Source organism: Mastacembelus armatus, chromosome 4, assembly GCF_900324485.2.
Source record: "Mastacembelus armatus chromosome 4, fMasArm1.2, whole genome shotgun sequence".
Taxonomy (NCBI): domain Eukaryota; kingdom Metazoa; phylum Chordata; class Actinopteri; order Synbranchiformes; family Mastacembelidae; genus Mastacembelus; species Mastacembelus armatus.
The window spans coordinates 600,654-621,793 of NC_046636.1; the positions used below are offsets into that span (position 1 = coordinate 600,654).

Consider the following 21,140-nt stretch of genomic DNA (forward strand, 5'->3'; position numbering starts at 1 on the left):
ATAACATGTTTGCAGTTTATATCTATTTGCCCAAATATTTCTAAAACAATTAGCAAATCCATCAGCAGATTTTGCATCTGTGCTTTCAGAGAATATTCATGTTTTGTTTTTATTTTTGCATTTTTGTGTGAGCTGCTAATTTTCTGTGGAGCCTGAACTTGTTGATGTTTGATGAAGGTGAAGAGTTGGAGCGAACATGAAAACTTCTCTGTCCTACATTAAGGAAATGTAGGCCATGTCCATCTGGCAGCTCTCTGCTGCTGGCTGGCCTTCCTCGTAGTCTACATCATGCTAACGCTAATGGCGGGGCGTCACATGACTGGCGGCCTACTGGCGGACATGTGTTGTTGTCAGCGGACGACTCAGTTACCAGCCAAAGCTTCACACTTTGATTCAATTACCGTCTCCAACACATGCACTGCTTTTTTCTCCCATTGTCACTTGGAAATAACAAGTTTCTCTTAGCGCCTGAAGGCACCACGAGGCGCTGGCTGGGGTTTACGCTGTGAACACTGGTGGGGTAAAACATGGCGTCTTTCCCGGTGGCCGCTCGGTTGCCAGGATGGGGGCTTCCTGTCTCCCTGCGTGTGCCAGAGAGACAGAAGGGCAAGGTCAGCAGACAGATTGAGAGAAGAGCGAGCCCGAACCTCATTAGCAACTTTACCGAGGGGAACCGGCTACTGGTCCAAGTGATGGAAGCAACTTGGTAATTGGGCCCAAAGGTGGCGTTGGGCAGCAGGCCCATAAAGGGAAAAAAATGGGCTGGGAGGACTCTGTGCGTGTTTGCTACAGGGAGGAGTGTGGCGGGACAGGCAGCCATCCATTTGGCTGAAGGCATTGGATGGAGCCTGCAATGACTGTCCCCACGCTGCAGCGGCGTCGCCCCATCAAGGGTCAGCAGCATCCTCCTCCTCCTCAGAGACCAAGTTCCACCAGGATCCACTCTCCGCTTCTTAACAAGAAGCCGAGGAGAGAAATGATGCTGCAGCAGGTGCTGCTGTCCAACATGGAGGGAGGTGGAAACCTGCCCAATGGGACTAAAGTTTCAACAAGCACCCAACCAACATACTGCTCTGCTCTGGGTCTTTGATTGTCACATGTGCTGGAGGCCTAAAATAGTGACTGGCAGTAGAACTGTTGTATTAACTGAAGTATTTTAATTTACAGAATGTTTTCCTGTTTACTTTCTTAATTGTTTGGTCTCTAGCAAAGAAAACAGGAGAAAATAAACACGGTTCCACAAGAACCATCGTTTAACTCACTAACTCACTCAAACACATTTAAATTACTGTCACCTCAGTTTCTGTAATTAATAAAGTTCATCTGGTAATAGACAAGAAACTACAAAGAACCAGTCAGTTTACTAGGAACCTGTGTCACACCCGGTCGGTTCATTAGGAACCCCTGAAAAAGAGAGGGAAAATTTAACTGACACGATTTCAGAGGTCACCAGCAAAGAAGCTTAAACTCTACAGGGCACATGTACACAGATCACCTTTAGCGTATCTAAACACAGATCACCTTTAGCACATCTAAACACAGATCCCCTTTAGCACATCTAAACACAGATCACCTTTAGTACATCTAAACACAGATCACCTTTAGCACATCTAAACACAGATCACCTTTAGCACATCTAAACACAGATCACCTTTAGCGTATCTAAACACAGATCACCTTTAGCGTATCTAAACACAGATCACCTTTAGCGTATCTAAACACAGATCACCTTTAGCGTATCTAAACACAGATCACCTTTAGTACATCTAAACACAGATCACCTTTAGCGTATCTAAACACAGATCACCTTTAGCACATCTAAACACAGATCACCTTTAGCACATCTAAACACAGATCACCTTTAGCACATCTAAACACAGATCACCTTTAGCACATCTAAACACAGATCACCTTTAGCGTATCTAAACACAGATCACCTTTAGTACATCTAAACACAGATCACCTTTAGCACATCTAAACACAGATCACCTTTAGCACATCTAAACACAGATCACCTTTAGCACATCTAAACACAGATCACCTTTAGCACATCTAAACACAGATCACCTTTAGCACATCTAAACACAGATCACCTTTAGCACATCTAAACACAGATCACCTTTAGTACATCTAAACACAGATCACCTTTAGCACATCTAAACACAGATCACCTTTAGCGTATCTAAACACAGATCACCTTTAGTACATCTAAACACAGATCACCTTTAGCACATCTAAACACAGATCACCTTTAGTACATCTAAACACAGATCACCTTTAGCACATCTAAACACAGATCACCTTTAGCGTATCTAAACACAGATCACCTTTAGCGTATCTAAACACAGATCACCTTTAGCACATCTAAACACAGATCACCTTTAGCACATCTAAACACAGATCACCTTTAGCACATCTAAACACAGATCACCTTAGTGAAAGCCCCTGTGTGAGAAGCCTCTGCAGGCCATGACTGAACTCATTTGTGAATGTGTGTGAATCAGAGTGAAATATCCACACGTTAGTTGACTTCCCTCTGCTTCTATACGTCTAAAGCAGCCATGAAAGGTTAACTTGCTGCCTGGTTCCCTCAGGGTCCCCACACTCCTGCCACCTCAGCCCCCCCTCCTCCTAGCTGGTAGCTTGAAAACCCATTTGGGGACAGTGCATCTGCTCCCTGTGCACAGCGGCATGAAACGGCATAAGTCCCTCCAATCTGCTCGGTCCCGCTCCCCGTCTGAGACAAAGAGGCCGTCTCCCTACGCGCTGGGCTGGAAGGGACAGACGTGGACGGAGAGGGAGGCGGCAGCAGCAGCCTCGGAGCTGCCACGGCCCCTGGCGACGCGGCCGCGGCCCCATTTTACACCTGATTAGGAAACACATGCAGGGCCACTAGACATATGCTTCCCCAGTCACACCACAGTCCCTGATGGACGGGCAACACATGGAGGAAAAAGGGCGGAAAAGGCCAGAAGACTTCTCTGGGAATTCCCAGGGCACCGTGTGTAGAAATACCAGCACAGGATCAAAGGACTAACATATAACTGCCGAACCCAGTCCCTTTGTGCAGGCTGCGGGTCTTCTCGAATAGTGGGACTGTAACTCCATCACCAGTCCACATCCATCCTTTTACAATTTCTTCTCAGAGGCTTTGATTACACAATGACGCTGCATGTAAGTATTATTATTTTGAATTAGCTGCTTTTTGTCATGTCTGACTGTGAAAGGAACATTATGGTGGTTTGGACTGTTTGATGAGTTAAATATGAAGAATCATCCTCCAACTGGGCTGTGGGAAATTATAGCGCTCAGCTTCCATCTACTTTATGACATTTAGACAAATCAGTTAATCAAGAAAATCGTAACTAAATTAACCAATAGTGAAAATAATCAATAGCCCAAACATTGTGTAAGTGAAGAGAAAACTGGAATTGAAACGGACAAGAAATATTCAAAATTTAAAATTATTCAAGGAGCATGAACTCAGGTGTTCCCCACCTGCAAGGTGCCCAGATCCAGGCCCTGATGTCTCTCAGATATACTACCCCCCCAGGACTCTCTGCTACCTACAGCCCTTCTGTTGTTATTCCAGCTCCTCTACCCTGTGTTGGCAAAGTCCACTCCGTCAATGAGCCCCCCCTGCCACCTGGCCAAGGTCAGAAGAAGCCAGTAGTGGTTTCCAACAGCCAGCCAAAGTGACCCAGTAACCTCTGACCCCTCACCTCTGACACTGAGACTCCCATGCAGAGGTCCATCCACGGCCACCAGGTAGACGGCGTTAATGTTGTCGTTGTCGACTATCTGCAGCTCCTCCCAGGTGATTGGTCTGGACTGACCCTCCAACAGGTCGAGGCCTGAACAGAGAAAAGACGATTCATGTGAAGGCAAAAACACTTTAACAGTGAAAACTGTGGAGAGGAAATTATTACATTTACTGAAGTATCACACAAAGTATTGGCTGCTGTAGCAGATTATATTATCTGTTATTTAACCCTCTGGGGTCGACGCACCCGCCGGCACGTTTTGACGCATCTTTTTCTGATAAGGGCGAAACAAACTTAAATTACTCCGTCAATTCTGATCGTACAGATAAAAGAAGTATATCATTCAAATCTGTAAAGGGTCTAGTTTTAGTGGTATACCATCATAATAACAACAAAACGTTGTGCTTTTTTTAAATAAAGAAAGCCGACAGGGTGCGCTCTCGGACTTTTCTGTCTCTGCCATTTCTCTTCACAGACGCGGAAATAAAACAACCAGAATCTCAGCGAATACTTGGCTCATAAAAATAAGAATTATATGGCTAGAAAGCTTGAAATGTTTTCTTTTGAGTGAAACAATTCAAGTCAAAAACAAATCATCACTTTTTATTTAATCCGTATGAACGTAAGGAGAAGTCCGTTTTTTCCTGTCTCACCTCATTACAGGTAATGCGGTCCCGCCTTGTACACTGTCCACTGTTCACATGTAAATAATCTCAGGTGAACCAGGTAAATATGTGCACGCCCCCGAGAAATGACACAAAATATCAAACTTCATCATAGAATTTACTCACTTTTTCGACGCGTTTGGATGATGGCGCGTTACGCACGTGAAGCGGCGCTCCTTACATTCCACACAGAGACAAATAGTTTAGCTTGTCCTCAGAGTAAAAACACTGATTTTAACTCAAATGAGGATCGTTTGCTCCTCATTGTGTTGTATTGTACAGCACTAATCCGTCCCATCTACATTGACTGAAAGGCTCATTATGCGCGGCTTTGTCTGGACGTTCAGTGCGTCTTTTGTGTTCTCAGGTAAATCACATGACTATTCATCCTCAGACACACCCTCTTGCATATGGCCTTTCTGGACAAAAAGTGTCTTAGAAAATTTAAATCAGTGTATTGTTTACTGTGAATGTGTGAACAAGATGACATTCACAGCACTCTGAAGTAAACACTTTAGCCTACAACATGCTGGTCTCCAAAGTCTTGTGAACCAATGTTCTGTTTGTGTTTTATGGTCTTATTTCAGTGAGTAAAAAATTGTAGTTTTTCACTAACCATGCATAAACACTTTTTTCTCAAAAACACAATAATGTATAAACTTGCTGCTCACATATTATTGTAGCCAATTTTGTGCTGATTACAGTGTTATTAGACTTTAGACATTAATATGTTTAAAAAACACTGAAAAAAGCACAAATGTCAGGACATGTCAAAATTTGTCCAGGCCCCAAAAACCCCCTCAGACCCCAGAGGGTTAATTATTATTATAAAATGTTATTTAATTATTATTATATTATCTGCTATTTAATTATTTTTATAATATCTGTTATTTAATTATTATTATAAAATCTGTTATTTAATTTATTATTATTACAATATCTGTTGTTTTCTAAAAATATTTCTGTTATGATTCTGCCTGAGAATCTGAGAACAGAAGACAATAATCGTTAGTTGCTGTCCTGGACAAACAATTTCAAACTTAGCTCAATCAAGTGCAGCACTAATTAACGCAGAGCTCATCATAATCTAATAATCAATACTTGTGTTTAAACATTTCTTACATACCCATGTTCCAGGACACTCGGGGTGCGTTTGTTTCAGCTGCCCTGATGGAGATGTGGACCGTGATGGGTGGGCTGGTCATATAGGAACCGTCTATAGCTTGGAACTCCACCTTACACAAGATATATTCGATTACATTGGAGGCTGTAGAAGCCTCAGGTTTTTTGTGATATTAAGGTACTTTCTGACCGTACATTGATAAATCTTATAAAAAGGATTTGAGTTAACACAAAACTGCTTGGTTCACGTGGCTCCAAGTCATTCCCCTCACTGCTTCTGTCCAAGTCTATAAAGTTTATATTATGGACCTACACACAAAATAGGTCCAGCAGGTTTTTTTAGCTGTCATTTGTCATGGGCGATCAAAATGCTTCACAGTGGACAATTTAGCGCTAAGTGGCTAAGGCAGCTGATCATTTCCAGCATGTTACTTTATTGGTTTAATAAATATACAAACCGTTTTTATTTTCACCTGGTGATCTGAAGAAACTCCACCAATCGTAAGAAATCTAATTCAACACTTTAATTATGAAACGTTCCTCCCTGTTGCTTTTTATGTCACACCTGCAATAAGCTGTTCTTCCATTATACAGCAGACAACTGTTTGGTTTAGCAGTTAAATCACTGGGTTCCAGCTAGTTAAAAGTTTTGTTTACCAGCGTCGGGTTGAGGTTAGTTTGGGTTTGATTACACTGAGCTGAGCTGTTCATAAATGCTGCATTAGCTCCTGTTCACAGCTGAAACAGTTCAGGTTGGCTGCTGTTCTGTTCATCAGGCAGCAGGTAACTGTCAGTCGACACTGGTTTAGTCATCTCACGTGAAGCTGCGTTTGGTAACAAATCTCTTTCTCACCTCATATTAAAATGTTTCATAATTAGTAAAACCTCCAGTACCTCGTAGTTCCTGCGGTGGGCTTGGCCGCTGTTGGGGGGCTGGTAGGCCACCTTCATGTCGTGAAGGTCCAGCCAGGTGAAGGACGTGACAGGCTTGGTGTGGTCGTCCAGGTGGGTGACGTAGCCCTCGGCAGGCTGAACAGTGATGTTGAAGACCAGCCTTTCCTGTGGTGTTTCGTGGTCTTTGGCGTCCAGGGCGGCAGTGGTGAATGGGGTGAGGATGAACTGGTCCACCTCCAGGATGAAGGAGGCCATGAAGGCAGCCTGTGGAGGTTGGTTCTGCATCGCACCATGGATCAGAACTGGCAGCCATACCGCCTCAGACTGGGAGTTGGTAACAGGACAGAAAAGTCCAGATTAAGGGTAAAGCTGGTTGTTTTTCCAAAGAGCACCAACTACATTTGTATTCCTTTTTCTTTCTTTCTTTCTACAGCTTTTACTAAGTCAATTGAGGACATGTAAGTACATTTGAGACCGCTCTGACAACTAATCACCAATTTTACATCTATACCCGCACAAAGTGTGAAGGATGTGCAGAAAGTCCACAGCAGCTGGTTCTTAATGTGGCTGTGAATCCAGACTGTTCCCGTCTGGCTCCCCATGTTAATGCACAGCAACAGAGTTGGATGGAGGCGTTTGTGTTGTTCCTTCTCTTTAGAACCAAAGTGTTTCCCTGCACTTTACTACATACAAGTAACTTAAATGAATCAGCTTCTACCTGCTCATCTTAAGACCAGTTTTAAGTTTTAAGACTTTTTAAGGCTGAAAATTCAAGATGATTGGATTTTAGACTTTTGAAGATGGACAGAAAGCCAAACTCCAAATTTTCTACATCTTTTTTGGAACATACATGTACATTTGAACAACATAGAGCACGCAGAAATCAACAGATGCTGTCATGACTTTTGCTGTTATATGTAGTGTTGAAAAGTAAGCAAGTGATTCTTCAGAACAGACAATCAGATGTGTTAAAAACAACAGGTCTTAGCAAGAAAGACAGTTTATGTGCTAACAAGGACAAGAAAAAATACTTTGGATATTTAGGATTTCTGAAGCCCTTCTGAAGCAGAACCTCCTGCTCCACATCCTTCCACATCCACAGAGCTGAGAAAAGTACATGAGAGTGTGATGGCACCTTCGATCTGCCAAAAACCCCTCAGCTGAGATGCTAATCTTGTCTGGATAACATCCACATCCAATTTGGATATGGATATTAACTTTGTTCATTTAAAGCCCTTTTTATTAGTTACACACCTTCTCTGAAACTTGTTTCCTTCAACACATTGTTTTCTACACCTTCGTCTAAGAGGTGCAGAAGCTGGATGGGGATAATATCAGCGGTTTTACTTTATCCACGTTAACTTCTAAATGTTTCCCGTACCTCCAGCAGGACCCTGGTGGCCTGCTCCCTCAGCTCCACCCTGATGGGGATGTAGTCAATTTGTGGTGATGGAGGGCTGAGATGCTGGTACTTCAGACCAGAGTTCAGGAAGTCCTGGCAGCTGGTTTTGAGGAAACGAACCTCCTTGGTGTCGTGAGGACAAGGTTTGTTCCCAGGACAGAGGGCTGCTGTCTGTCTGCCTGAAGGACGACAAACAAACAGAAGCGTTGGAGACAGAGTGTGATTCAGTGTGTATGAGCCCAGATCCAGAGACTGACAGCACCAATGAATGTGTGTGATTCCAGAACCTGGTTCAGCTTATGGGTCTGTGCCGTAGACCTCCATTGTTGTCCAAAAACTATTAAAAGCCCAGCAGGGAGCCACACCGCTGACCTGGCTCACATGGTTCTTCCTCTCCAAACCTACAGTTTATCTCTTCCAATCTGTTTTAACCCAGTGCAACGTCTCCGCAAGAGCCTGTATTTATCTTGATGTGAGGTGTGTTTGTTTTCTGTGGCTGTGGAGCAGGACTGTGCCGTACCCTTTCTCTGTGTGGAGTCCTCCTCCGTCACCAGCTGACCCACAGCGGGGACGTTGGTGTCGGTGCTGATCAGTCGGACGGTGCAGACCAGGTCGACTCTGGTCCTGATGTGCAGAATGGAGCTGTCGATGGCGTTGGACAGGCCATAGAACTGAGAAACCACCAGAGGAGCGCTGCCTAACTCCACCACCCCAGACATTGAGTCCACCACCCTCACCGGCAGAACCACCGTCTCCACCTGCGTGTCTGAAGACGTGAACCTGAAGAGCAAATTGTTTATGATTCATAAATGACTTTGAGCATCTTTGGTGTATTTAAAGGTCGATCCACCAGCTGTTTAAAGCTGAACTAGTACAGTAACAGATGCATCAATTGTGGATTGTGTTACTATAGGGAAAATAAATAAATAACTTTATGTTTAAATAGGGCAAATACTGAAAAACCTTTTCATAGTGGTTTTTCCCTGAATCCTCAAGAATTTAGTCACAATCAAATAATCATAATCAAATCAGGACTTTGGGTTAAAACCAGGATGGCACTGCGCCCACCACAGGACGGTTGTTTACTAAGAACTAGCACTAATGCTGTTCTACTGCCGTTCCCTTCACTAACTGACCTGTAGACTCTCAGCATCACTGTGTCCTCGTCCAGCAGAGGGCTGCCGCTGTGGGTGTATTTCACCTCGTCCTGCAGGAAGCTGCAGTCAAACACCTGTAAACACAGAACAGAGTAAGGCTGCTGCACCGCCTCCGTTTAACCCTGTGATGGACATGAAACTCTCCTGGATGACTTTGAACTAGAGCGGCGTGTCCTCACCTGTGGAGTCAGCTTCCCCACCCTCTGAGTGACGGGCTCGTTCATCACCACTTCCACCTTACAGTCGGCGGTTGGCTCCACATTGATTTTCAGCTCCTTCTCTGTGATGAATACAGAGCGACCCCTGCCGACCTCCACGCCCGAGTTCACCACAACCAAACCTGCACTGCAGACGGCCGTCAGCACCAGCGACAAAACCGCCCTGACTGCAGCCATTCTGGATCAGCGGGATCCGCTTGTTTCACAGGTCAGGTGAGGAAAGGTGTTCTGAAGCCACGTTGTGGACCAGAGCTGATGGAGAACGGCAGTCTCAGTGTTCTGTGGGCTTCCCATTCAGTCTGTCCCTTCCCACTTTTGTCCAATGTCCCTAAGAGCTGCAGGAGAGAAGTTCCAATTAAGGTGATTAGGAAAAACAAATGCAGCCTTCAGAGTACATCCACTAACAAGGTGTTTGTTTCGTACGTGTGGAGTCAAACTTATTTTCATAAGTCTGTGGATGGACTACAGAGCCTGTGTCTGTCTGTGTGTTGACGTATGGTCACGAATGCTCAGCAGCAACAGGTTTGTGTAGACAGAGTCGGAACAGAGAAAAAAGTTGCAGTCACTAATTTAAACACTCTGGTGTGGGTGTGAGTCTGTAACTGCATATGTTGTTAGACGTTAAAACTGAGATCTTACTGCTGGACTTTCTGTCATCAGCTCTGCTCAAACCACACACAAAGTAAAGAGCATTACTGTGGTTTGTCCTGGTTCCCATTCAGCTGACTAGGCAGCTTATTAACCACAGTGCTGAGACAACATCATAGCTTCTTGCCAAAGTATTAAGGAAAAGCTGTTTTCACATCCAGCAAACATGCAGTAAAATGATCATCTCACTGAAGTGGAGTTTGTGATCCCCTGATCAATCTAAGTCCAATATTTTAGCTCAGTTTTTGGTTCCGACCAGTGTCTTGGTACCTGCTCGATGCTCCACTGTGATCAGCAAAGTTAAAACACAAAGAATAATTCTAATGCAGGTCAAACCTGACCGTGACCTTTGAGTCTGATCAGGTCAAAAACACTTACAACAAAAAACAGCTCCAGACCAGCTCTAAATCCCTTCAACAGCCAACAGCAGAACTCCTCTAAATGCTCCAAAACATGAAAAAACTCCCAGCATGCAGCTGGCTGGTTCATCTTCTTCCCCCGCTGCTCCACACTCCCAGCTGTAAAGTACTTTCACCCTCCACTTCCCTTCAAACTAAAGCCCCATGCAGGAAACAAAGGGTTAATCTGCATGACCCCACAGAAGTGCTGTATGGGATGGGTGGTGCGCGGGGTGGGGGGGGGGGGGGGGGGGGGGGGGGGGTTCAGGATCAAAGCAGGGCACCAACTGGAGTCGACCTGTCACCTCCCGTCCACCCAGACGAGCGCTGGTTAGTTAGTTGGAGGTTTCAGGTGGATGTGTGTTAACAGACCAGCCACAAAAACAAAACGTCTTGCCAACACAGGTTAGCACACTGGAAAGGTCTTTGTAGAACATCGTCTTACCCAAATGTCATAAGAACAGAGAGGAGCCAAGTGAATCATGGTCCAGTGATCGGTGCCTGTTCTCTGCAGAAACACTGAATGTTGGACAGGACGCCTGTTAAATGATCCACCAGCTGCTGTAGCGGCTGGACGTGACTCACGGCTGCTGAATGGGAACCAAATGCTGCAGCTCAGAGCTGAACGTACCTGCTTCTGAACGAAACGTGATCATTAGCGTCAGATCTGGCCACAGGCAGACCCACTCAGGCCTTTGAACCCTGGCACTGAGAGCTTCAGCACTGCAGCTGGTAACTGTGCCCATGTTTAAAACCTTCAAATGGGATTATTCTCATTCCTGACACACCAAGTATTTAGTGTTTCCTTCACATTTCCATGTTCTAAATGATGAAGCAGCAGGAGCAAAAGGAAGGAAACACTACTGTTCCTCCTGCTACTGTTTCTGCTGCTTTAACAGAAGCTACAGACACAATTTAAAAAAGAGGAGCAGCTTCAGCTTCAGGTTTTATCTGCTGACTGGAACTAAACATCTTATATTAAGAGCTAAAAGTGCTACATGTTGTCACGTGTCATTTAATGTGTCCCTACAGTGACTCAGTGTGTTAGTATGTGACTGTATCTGCCCACAGCTACGTCTTTCTTCAGTGTGGTCAGATGCAGCAGCTCTGAGTTGTCATGCAATAATGTTTAACTACTCATGCAGGAGTTTACTGGTCCATACTCAAGTTAAATTGTTTATTTGTGCATAAGTGAGTACACACAGTGGGTTCAGACGCAGACCTGCAGGAGACAGAAGTCTCCACTGAACGCCTGTTGCTCTAATCACATCCTCAGCCTGTAAACCTGAAGGGAAGCACTTTCACAAGCATCAGTGTTTCAGATTAGAAACATGGCCAAAGCACAGAAGAATGAAGGGATAAAGAGAAGGAAATCCCCTCATTCTCCTCCGAGCTGCTTCAACTCAGTCTGAGGCCTGGAGGAGGTGTGTGTCTGCACGAGTGTGTGCGTTAAAGTGTGTGAAGTCGGTTGCCACTTACCTCCAGTTGTTGCAGCTTCTGTGTTCGTCTCCGTCTTCTTCACACACTCAGAGGAAGAGGAATGCTGTCACACACACACATTCACACACACTTCTCACTCCCTGTTTGCCGCCACCACCACCCCCATTCAACAGCTCACCGTCACCCCGAGACGTCTGGCATCCAACAACACAGCGCGAGAGAGAGGCAGCGAGGGGGGAGCTGCGAGGCAGGGAGAACAAAGGGCGAGCGAGTTCCTGGACTGGTGGAGTCTGTCCTAAAGCCAAAACCAGAGAGGGAGAGCAGACAGGAAATGTGCTGCGAGGGTTTATTTTTACAGCCCCACGTCTCTCTGCCTCTAACTCTTCATTTCTCTCTGTGACGCAGACAAATGTAAAGCCCACCTTTCGCTCTCATTATGGGCCTTGGGTCCACAGCACACACCTACACCCACTGGACTAGAATAACCTGAGGGCCTCGAGCAATTTAGACATTTGTGCTTTATACTCCAAGTCAAACTGCTGGATTTTGTAATTAGCTGTTATGAAATGTTAAAAAAGTGACAATAAAACTGAGTGAAAAGGAAATTCAGGTACGACAACCTGGACGTTTCATGTCACATTTTCTAAAACACCTTGGCCATTATTTCTACAATATATCTCTAATATCTATAACATGGAAGCATCCAGTTACGGCATGTAGGTCAGAGAGAGGTCATAGGTGCAGTTCATACACAGCCTGAACATGTAGAGAAGACAGGACCTGCAAACTTTGACAATGAATTTTAGATGTTCCAGCTTTAAATGAGTGCAGTTATAATGGTATATATTTATATAAGATAATATATATAAGCATTTAAACCTTTATCACTTTCTCATCCATACAGGTGCGTTTAGTTTAGCACAAATAAGACCAGGGGACAGTTCCAGTGCAGTTCCATCCACTAAATACACCTTCCCCCAAAGGTTTAATGAGGGACTTCAACAGGAGGCTTGTGCTGGTCTGCTGGTCTGAAAAGGTCCTCACAGTCTGCTGCTCTCATTAATTCTCTGGTCAACACAAACACGGACCTTTCCCCACAGAGCTGCTGCTTACAACTGATGAGAGAAGCAGAGGAAAGATGGCCTGCTCCCGTCTTCACACAGAACACTGGATTGTTTCTGCAGGTGAAAAAGAAATCCAGCGTAATGGGAGAACCAGCAGCAGAAGACACTGGTCCCAATCCTTTATATTGACCATCCATAACAACGGTACAGGAAACTGCTGAATAAAGTCACAGCTACAGTTGGATGGGATTATTATCTGAAGACAATGAATATGCAAGTTTCACTGCAATTTTGATTCTGGACCATGTTAGACAGGACTAATTTATCAGACCTGTTTAGATTCTTTCTTCTCTGTGGTGTCTGTGCACAAACTAATCACTATTTGAAAGATGACCCATGGCAAAAACTATATATATAAAAATTTCCCTTCTCACCCCTACAGGTGGTATGTGTGTGTCTTCCTCAATCTCAGGTCCTCTACCATATATACGACGTGAACTACGGATGCCTGGTTGAGACAGAGTGTCCAGTCCAAAGCTAGCGTTAGCTGACTGAGGAGTAAATGTGTCAGTCCAGTAGACGCTCTGGTTCCTGCTAATGTGACCCAAAGCTCCACTTCCTCCCAAATCCACATCAGATCCATTCAATCCAAAGGTCCAGTCAGGACCATGCTAGGTGGCTAATGCAACCAGAACCAACAGGTTAGCTTTAGATGCTAACACATCCAGAAGGAAGAAGGCCCCATGTGGATCCAATGTGAGTCCTTTGGCTGCTTTGAATGCTCTCCATGTGAAAAAGCCAAAGCCATGTTGACCCTGGTTGTTGGTCTTTCTTTGTCCCACTCTCTCTGGGCTAAAGAACGCCGCCTCTTGGCTCTGGCAGCCACTGGTTCCCACTTTGAGCTGCAGAGACTCCTCCATGGCTGCTGTTGGAAACCACTACTGGCTTCTTCTGCCAGGGGGGGCTCGTTGACGGAGCAGACTTTGCCAACACAGGGTAGAGAAGCTGGAATAACAACAGAAGGGCTGTAGGTAGCAGAGAGTCCTGGGGGGGTAGTATAGCTGAGAGACACCAGGGCCTGGATCTGGGTACCTGCAGGTCCCAGACTGTAGGGAACACCTGAGTCCATGCTCCTGTAGCAGAAGTGGGACCAAAAATGGAAAATGAAAGAAGTTACTTGTCTGGTGCTCACAGTGTTACGTAGCTGATGATATTTAATTGACATGAAAAGCAGAGGAACCATGAATGAACAGAAATCAAAAGCAAATCTCCAGTTAATTAAAATGAAACAGTTTTAGTGCAATTTGCTCAAGTGACGTCCGCCTCTGTAGCTGAGTGCGTATGGTTTTATTGTCTGTTCCTGTCTGAGCAGTTAGTCTGTGGAGGGTCTGACCACTGGGAAACTCATCTGCACAATGACACAAGACGACAAATGGACCTGTAATATTAATATTAAGGGAACAAAGCTGACTGGTCCAGCTGTCAGTCTTCATCGGACACATGTTGAACTTGTTTTCAGCTGTGGTCGTCTCGGATCTCGACTAAGTCGACACAGAAGAATTATTCATGTAAAATCAGTGACATTTCCCTTTAAATTAACCCTCCATTTGTCTCCTGCAGCCCCACGCTGATCCACACCATGTCATGGTTTCAAACAGTCTGTGCCTGAACCCTTGAAGCTGATCCCAAATCATCCCGAGGTGCTTTTCAGTCTGGGGCGATCACTCAGTTTGAAATGTTTTCCTCGTTTTAAGAGTCGACTATTTAACCAGTATTTTAGAGGGTTCCTGCTCTGGAAGCAGGGATCATAGTTCAGTGTTGGACTGCAGAAGGGTTTTGGTGTGTACTGGCTGTGTGTGTTAGTTCTGCATAGACTCATAATCAAACACTTGTTTTTATATTTGAAATTTTGACCCTTTTTATGCTTCTGAGTTTAAACTCAGACAAATGTTTTTCCGTTGCCCCAAATCTCTTCTATATTTTTGTATTTAAAATCATTAAAATCACAACAACAAACTTCCTTGTGGCCTCAGCAGTGAGAGGTCAGATGGAGAAAGTTGTGCAGAAGTTGAAGCGTGTCTGTCAGACTGATTTAGGTTTATTCGGAGGCCTCGGTGCCAGAAACGTCGCTGCAGCTCTGACTGACTTCCAGTCGAGCATCTGGCGCTCTCTGATCACTTCTGACTGCTACCCTTTGCGTGGTGACTTTAGACTGTGCCACGGCGTTTGGCCTCTTGCCCACCTCCTCAGCCCCGGGGCCCCTGTCATCCTGACGCCGTGACTCCTCCTCTGCCTGAAATTAATTTCCCTTCCTCACTGACCCATAATTAAGTCCTGGAACAGTCTGTGCTGATGAGCGGAGGCAGGAGAAGAAGAATTTTGTTTTCGACTGAGTTACTTTGTTGGCCACGAACAGGCTGCACAATTTGTCCTCGTGTTGGAGGGAAGGTGGATTCTCCGGGTGTTGAATGTGCCGAGGTGACTAAATTGGAGGAAACGGGACTGCAGGCCTTCCACTTCCACAGCCCCTTTGGCGGGGAAGTGAGGGTGGGTCCATGCTGCTTTGAAACAGTTTTCTGGTATTCAGTAATTATCAGGTAAGCAGCCGACTCCCCTCCAGTCGGAGCCGGGGGTGGCTGCACAGCCACAAATAAAGTGAGAGATTAAAGCAGCCTCTCGGTGCGTGTTGGCAGCAGAATCAGAGCGGCGAGCCCTGCCAGCCTCGTGGCACCGGCCCACAAACCTCCAGAGCCGCATCCACAGGCATCGTCCTCCTTCCCAGTGAGAGGCGTAGAGACGAGGACGTCTTCATTAAGACATTCACAGTGAATTTTCCTGTTGCTGCACATATCAGAGCTGAAACAAGAGCAGCATTTCACTCCTCACATCATTATCACACATGCAAAGTGCAGCCTTTCACTTCCTGCCATAGAAAAACACATTTCTTCACATCCTTCTTTAAAGATAAGGTGTGATTGTACCTGACTGCATCATAACCTGTCAACAGCAAACAGACGGCCCCCTGTGGCTCGGCACCCGGATGGTCCCTGGAGATAAAACTCACTCACTGTTGGCACTGAACAGGTGATGGAACTCAAGTCAGACAGGATGCAGTCGATCTTTGCATAAAATAAATAAAACTTTAGACATTTCTTCCTGAACCACCTCTAATAATTATTCTATGTTTGCTTCAAGTCGCTAATGCAGCTAATGGTTAAACTGTTTGTGTTCCCAACTTTCTGATGATTGTCGTCTTCTTTTTTTGTTTTTCTGCGTTTTAGGGAAAATTCGTGGAATCGCCTGCAGTGACAACATGTTAAAACCAGAAGGTGCAGCCTGCCCTGCTGAAGCATAATTAAAGATAACAACTGACAACAGCCAATTAATGGAGTTAACCCCCTGACCAGACACCAGCTCCAAAATATGTCCCCAGAATAAAAGATGCTCCTGGTCTCACCCTGGTCTCTGCTCAAAGGTGACTCTACTTTTCACAAACAAAAGTCCAAATGAGCAGCAGAGAAACTGAACCAGCGTCACAGAGACACAAACATGATACAGATGGAAGTTGTTTTTGGTTTTGTGGCAGAATCCAGAGAAAATCAGGCCACAAGCCTGAACCGGTTCCGGGTGAGAACCCAGTTCTGGGTGAGAGTTGTTCTTAATGGCTCTAACAGTGTTTAGGTGGCAAATTGATTTTTTTTTTTTTGATTGATACTTTTTTTTTTTTTTTTTTAAATCAAGACACAAACTGCAACACCTCCTGTTAGTACACGGTGTGTGTGTGTGTGTGTGTGTGTGTGTGTGTGTGTAAAGACGTGTGTGTGTGTAAAGACAAGGGGACTGTGCTGTTTGTCTTAGTGGAGCATGATCTTCTCTCAGGCCCATTACTCCCATTAAGGAGTCATACTGGAGACCAGTGGAGGCTGAGAGTCACAATGGGAACCTGTCAGCTTTAATACATCAGAACCACTGACTGACTGACACCAGCCACCTCCCTCAGGAGAGGAAGGAGTGATGTGTGTGTGTGTGTGTGTGTGTGTGTGTGTGTGTGTGTGTGGTGGGGGGGGGGGGGGGGGGGGGGTATTACCTGAGGAAGATGGGGCAGGGGCTTAGGCTGGGGGGGTGACCTTCCCAGGCAGTGATGAGGTGGGAGGAGCTCATCCACAGATTATGCAAATGAGGCGTCGTCTTGATGCAAAACAAGCCGGACTGGCTGCTAATGTTTCTCCAGTCGTGAAAGGGCGAGACTCCCTGGGAGAAATACCAAGAAAGAGAGAGAGAGAGAGAGACAGAGGGTGAGAGAGGGAGAAGGAAGGAGAAGGGGAGTCTGGGTAATGACTGGGGCTTTGCAGGCGACTCCCCCAGCAATATACATTATCATATTTCCACATAATTAGTTGGTTTTTCCACATGAAATGAGGAAACGGCTTGACGGTGCGTTCACTGCTGCGAGGACTGCCGGCCTCTCCTCTGTCTCTTCTTCTGTTACTAAGCGATGAACTTTGACCTTTACTTTCACATGATGACCCACCAACACCATCCACACACACAAACACACACACCCCTCATCAGCCTGCCAACGACAGCACTGATTAATAAATGAACAGGGGCCGTTAGTGGGAGATTACAGGAGCCTCCAGGGGCCTTTGGCAGCCTGTTTTCAGTATCACCAACATGCTCAGGACACACTGTGGGACAACCACCCACAAACACGATGTTACAGTGGTTTGTTGTAGCTACTGAAGGCAAATGTAGGATCCTGACATTCTCAATGAACAGAACTACACCTGAACGCATCATTCCCATCACTGGCATGTTTCCAAACGTTACAGGTCAGTTTCAAAGACAATTATAGGGACAGTGTGATTACAGAGCCTAACCCGGTTAATTGAGTCTAATTAGCTGCCAGTGCAACACACCACAGGTTAGACAAACAACCTCAGGGAAACCTTCAATTCAACATTTACACAGAACAATAAGTCAATCATGCATTAATATTGTTTGCATTTTTAGTTATTTTAGGAGAAACAGAAACGGACACTTTGGCGTCTTCTAATTAGAGTTGGGCTGTAAATCAGAGACACCCTTAAATACTGGAGGTCATATAGTTTTGTCAGCAGTTACAAAGGAATGTCTTGAAAACATCACTTACTGCTGAGTACTTTGCTGCCTCCCATCAGTGTTTGGCGTTTCTTCAACTCAGAAATAATCCCAGTCCACTTTGATGCTGCCATGTCTTTCTGCTTAGCGTCTCTGGAAAACTCTTCCTGCTGGTGCATTCAGGGACAATCTGACAGATTAAAGTTGTACGTCTGCTCGTGAGCCACTTGACTGGTCACCTCGGTCATCAGAAAATCAAGCTAAACAACAAACAAAAAGACAAAGTTGACAAATTTGGTCATTTCATGCAATACAAAGATGTCTGTCAACTCTGAAATCTCCTTCAGACTTTTTTAAAACAGACGGGCCTCCCATTGTTGGTGAGGAAGAACCATGTGAGCCAGGTCAGCGGTGTGGCTCCCTGCTGGGTTTTTAATAGTTTTTGGACAACAATGGAGGTCTACGGAGACAGATAGGTTCTGGATTCACACACAGGATGGGATTTGGACTCAGTAACACACAGAATCAGCTGCTGCCTTTAACCAATAGCTGCTGTCTCAGTGATTTCTTTCCCTCTGAAATATTTATTCAAATATCCTGTTGGTATCAGCACTGTTTCACCACAAACTCCTTTAAACTGTTCTGACATGACATCTCCATGCTCTCCATCCAGCCCCAGGGGTCCTGCTGAAACCATGCCATCGTGCATGTTGAAGGTGGCATGAGCTCAGGCTAACCCAGCCCGAACGGATGGATGGATGGATGGATGGACCAGAGGCTACGGGCCCGGCGAGATGGAGCAGTGGCAGCCTGCGTGGTGTGTGTCCCATCGAGCGCGCTCAGTGAAGCAGCAGGCGAGCAGTAGCTTCAGATTAGCCCAGCGAGGCTGGAAACGAGTTGGCTGCAGTCCGGACTTCATGCATCATCAGCCAGAGTCTTGTCCTGTCCTGCCGGGAATGTGTGTTTTCTATCTTTGGCGCTCGGCTGCAATCGTTCCCTCTCCAAATGCCTGAAATCTGACTTTTAATAAACCAATCAAGTGTCGTTGACCTCCGACCTCACTGAGACGACTGATCATGTATTGACTGAATATGAAGCTAAAGATATGTTTAGATGTGAACTAAGGATAATTCCAGTCTATCACAGCTTATTGTGTATTAACACAGAACAGGTTTGCATCAATTTGGTTAGAAGCTTTAGTTGCAACAGAAACATACAATCTGTTTAAATGCACCTGCGGTAAATCACTTGATTACCTGGGCTGTTAGCATAGCTTAGCCACCTTAGCTGATGTTAGCACCAAGTCAGAGTACAAAGTGCATTAGCATCATATGGTGCAGCAGCTGCTAATCAGATACCTGATGGTGTGTCTGGTTTCTACACCAGTTGAAGTTAAATTTACTGTCGTCAAACGCAACTGTGTCCACATTTAGCGAGCAGCTGAAACTGGATATGTGCAATTCCACAGCAGCATCAATGTCGAGGTTCTGGTTCCAGATCAGTTTTGTAGGACCCTAAAACCACCAGGAGCTGCAGTGACAGAAGACCAGAACAGGGAGAATGCATGTTCGGATTTAGTTAGTGTGGATGTGGTGGATTGTTTATGCAGCAGGTGCAGCTAAACAGCACCAGGCTGAGGAAAAGCAACACCAGTTTCTGACTCCTCCACTCACCCAAATGTTTTCATAAAGATGCATTTCTGGGTGTTAAATATGCTGGCTCAGAGTGAACAGGTTAGGCCAAAGAAGGGGGAGGGAAATTGCATTTTCAGATGCAGCCAGTTGAGTGTAGGACGTGGAGGAGGAAGGGGAGAAGGCGGAGGATGCTGGCTGGTGGAGGAGCAGGACGGGGCAGCATGGCGAGGCTCCAGTCTGCTGGCCGGAGACCAGTTGGTGCTTAATCACAGCGAGCGGTCAGCCTCCTCCTTTCACAGCCAGCTGACAACAGGACACTCAGAGTGTGTGAGAGTGTGTGTGTGTGTGTGTTGGGACGGGGGGTGTTGAGGGAATTGGGGCATCCCTACCCCCATCACTTCCCATCCAGCATGTAGGTGTGTAATCTGCAGCCAGGAGGAGGAGGTGGTAGAGGATTATACGGGGCTGCTGCTGTACATGAGTGTGTGTGTTGGGGTGTGATGTTGGGTGGGTGAGGGGTTCAGTGTGACCTGCCAACACCGTGAGTGCATGCAGAAGGCTGGGGTGAGCCGAGCCAAGGCTGGAACCGAGCTGCCAACAGTGCTGGGTGACCCGTCCGTCCACCGCTTGTCCCCAGACGCTCTGCAGCCGCGAACAGCGTGTGCGAGTGTGTGTGAGTGTAAGAGAGAGAGAGCAAACATGGCGTCACATTCACATCACCAGTGCTGTTAAGTCATCATGTGGCTCCATGTTCAGCACATTCAGGCTGAACATCAAACTGTGCAGACGAAACATAAATCTGAGTCGTGCCAAATTTAAATTTGCACCTGAAACCAGACTTTGGAGTCAAAGACTTTTAAAGCAGCAGAAAAACAAATGAACATTCGTGAAAACTTAAACACCTGAGGGTTTACGACGGTCACCCTCAGTGAAATCTGAAAACACAGATATGACATTTTTATTCCCTGTGACTTGACTAGTCAGGATGTTGTCTGACATCCACTGAGAATAAACATCCATAAAGCTGTATCATGTTTTTTGTATTTCATGTTTGTGTTTATAGATATGCTGATCTGATATGAAAATACGCTACAGGTCGTCAGGCTGAACAGGCTGAATAAGCCCTGAATGTCAAACAGGAGGCGACGGAGCCGTGATCATGGTTTTAATCGGAGCTGCAGCGTTTTGAGGTCGAACATGAGCGCGCAGGACTAAAAGCAACCCCCCCACTGTTTACTACACATGCATTATGCAGTGATGTCCACTGTGGACACCAGAGGTTAAAGGAAACATTATCAGGATGTTTTCAGGTCATATTCAAGTCAGGCTGCTTCTTATTGTGGAGAGACTCATGCAGTTAAAAACAGGAACTATCAGAGGACACTCTGGCACAAACACAGGATTTTCCTCTAACAAGCAGCACAGGATTTTATTATTAAGGTCATATATATTCTAACTGATTTAATTAGTTCTTTAAATTTCGCCTATGCAGGAAGTTGGACATACAGCAGCAGTCCAACCATGCAACACACAAAAAAAAAAAGCAAAGTATGAAAACCACGTGAATTGACATGTCGATATAACAGCTAATAATTAAGGAGGAAGGTTTTAATTTTTTATTTTAACATTTATTT

At 45.4% G+C, this 21,140-nt stretch overlaps 1 protein-coding gene and 1 long non-coding RNA gene across 2 annotated transcripts in view; both read right to left on the bottom strand.

Moving 5' to 3' along the window:
- frem1b (Fras1 related extracellular matrix 1b) overlaps window positions 1-12,031 on the bottom strand; it is a 37,172-nt gene extending 25,141 nt beyond the window's left edge. The window contains exons 1-8 of the mRNA XM_026323502.2: window positions 11,748-12,031; window positions 9,184-9,557; window positions 8,984-9,078; window positions 8,368-8,627; window positions 7,827-8,026; window positions 6,446-6,769; window positions 5,556-5,664; window positions 3,723-3,854 (exon numbers count right to left, since the gene is read on the bottom strand). Coding sequence (XP_026179287.1) covers window positions 3,723-3,854; window positions 5,556-5,664; window positions 6,446-6,769; window positions 7,827-8,026; window positions 8,368-8,627; window positions 8,984-9,078; window positions 9,184-9,399 — 1,336 coding nt within the window. The 5' untranslated portion in view covers window positions 9,400-9,557; window positions 11,748-12,031. The remainder of the gene's footprint in view (window positions 1-3,722; window positions 3,855-5,555; window positions 5,665-6,445; window positions 6,770-7,826; window positions 8,027-8,367; window positions 8,628-8,983; window positions 9,079-9,183; window positions 9,558-11,747) is intronic.
- A 1,707-nt stretch (window positions 12,032-13,738) lies between these two features.
- On the bottom strand, window positions 13,739-17,982 carry LOC113140029 (uncharacterized). Its single transcript, XR_003296614.1, has 3 exons — window positions 17,925-17,982; window positions 16,860-17,023; window positions 13,739-13,905 (listed from the first exon to the last, which is right to left on the bottom strand). It is a non-coding gene; the product is annotated as an uncharacterized LOC113140029 (long non-coding RNA).
- Between the last annotated feature and the right edge of the window lie 3,158 nt (window positions 17,983-21,140).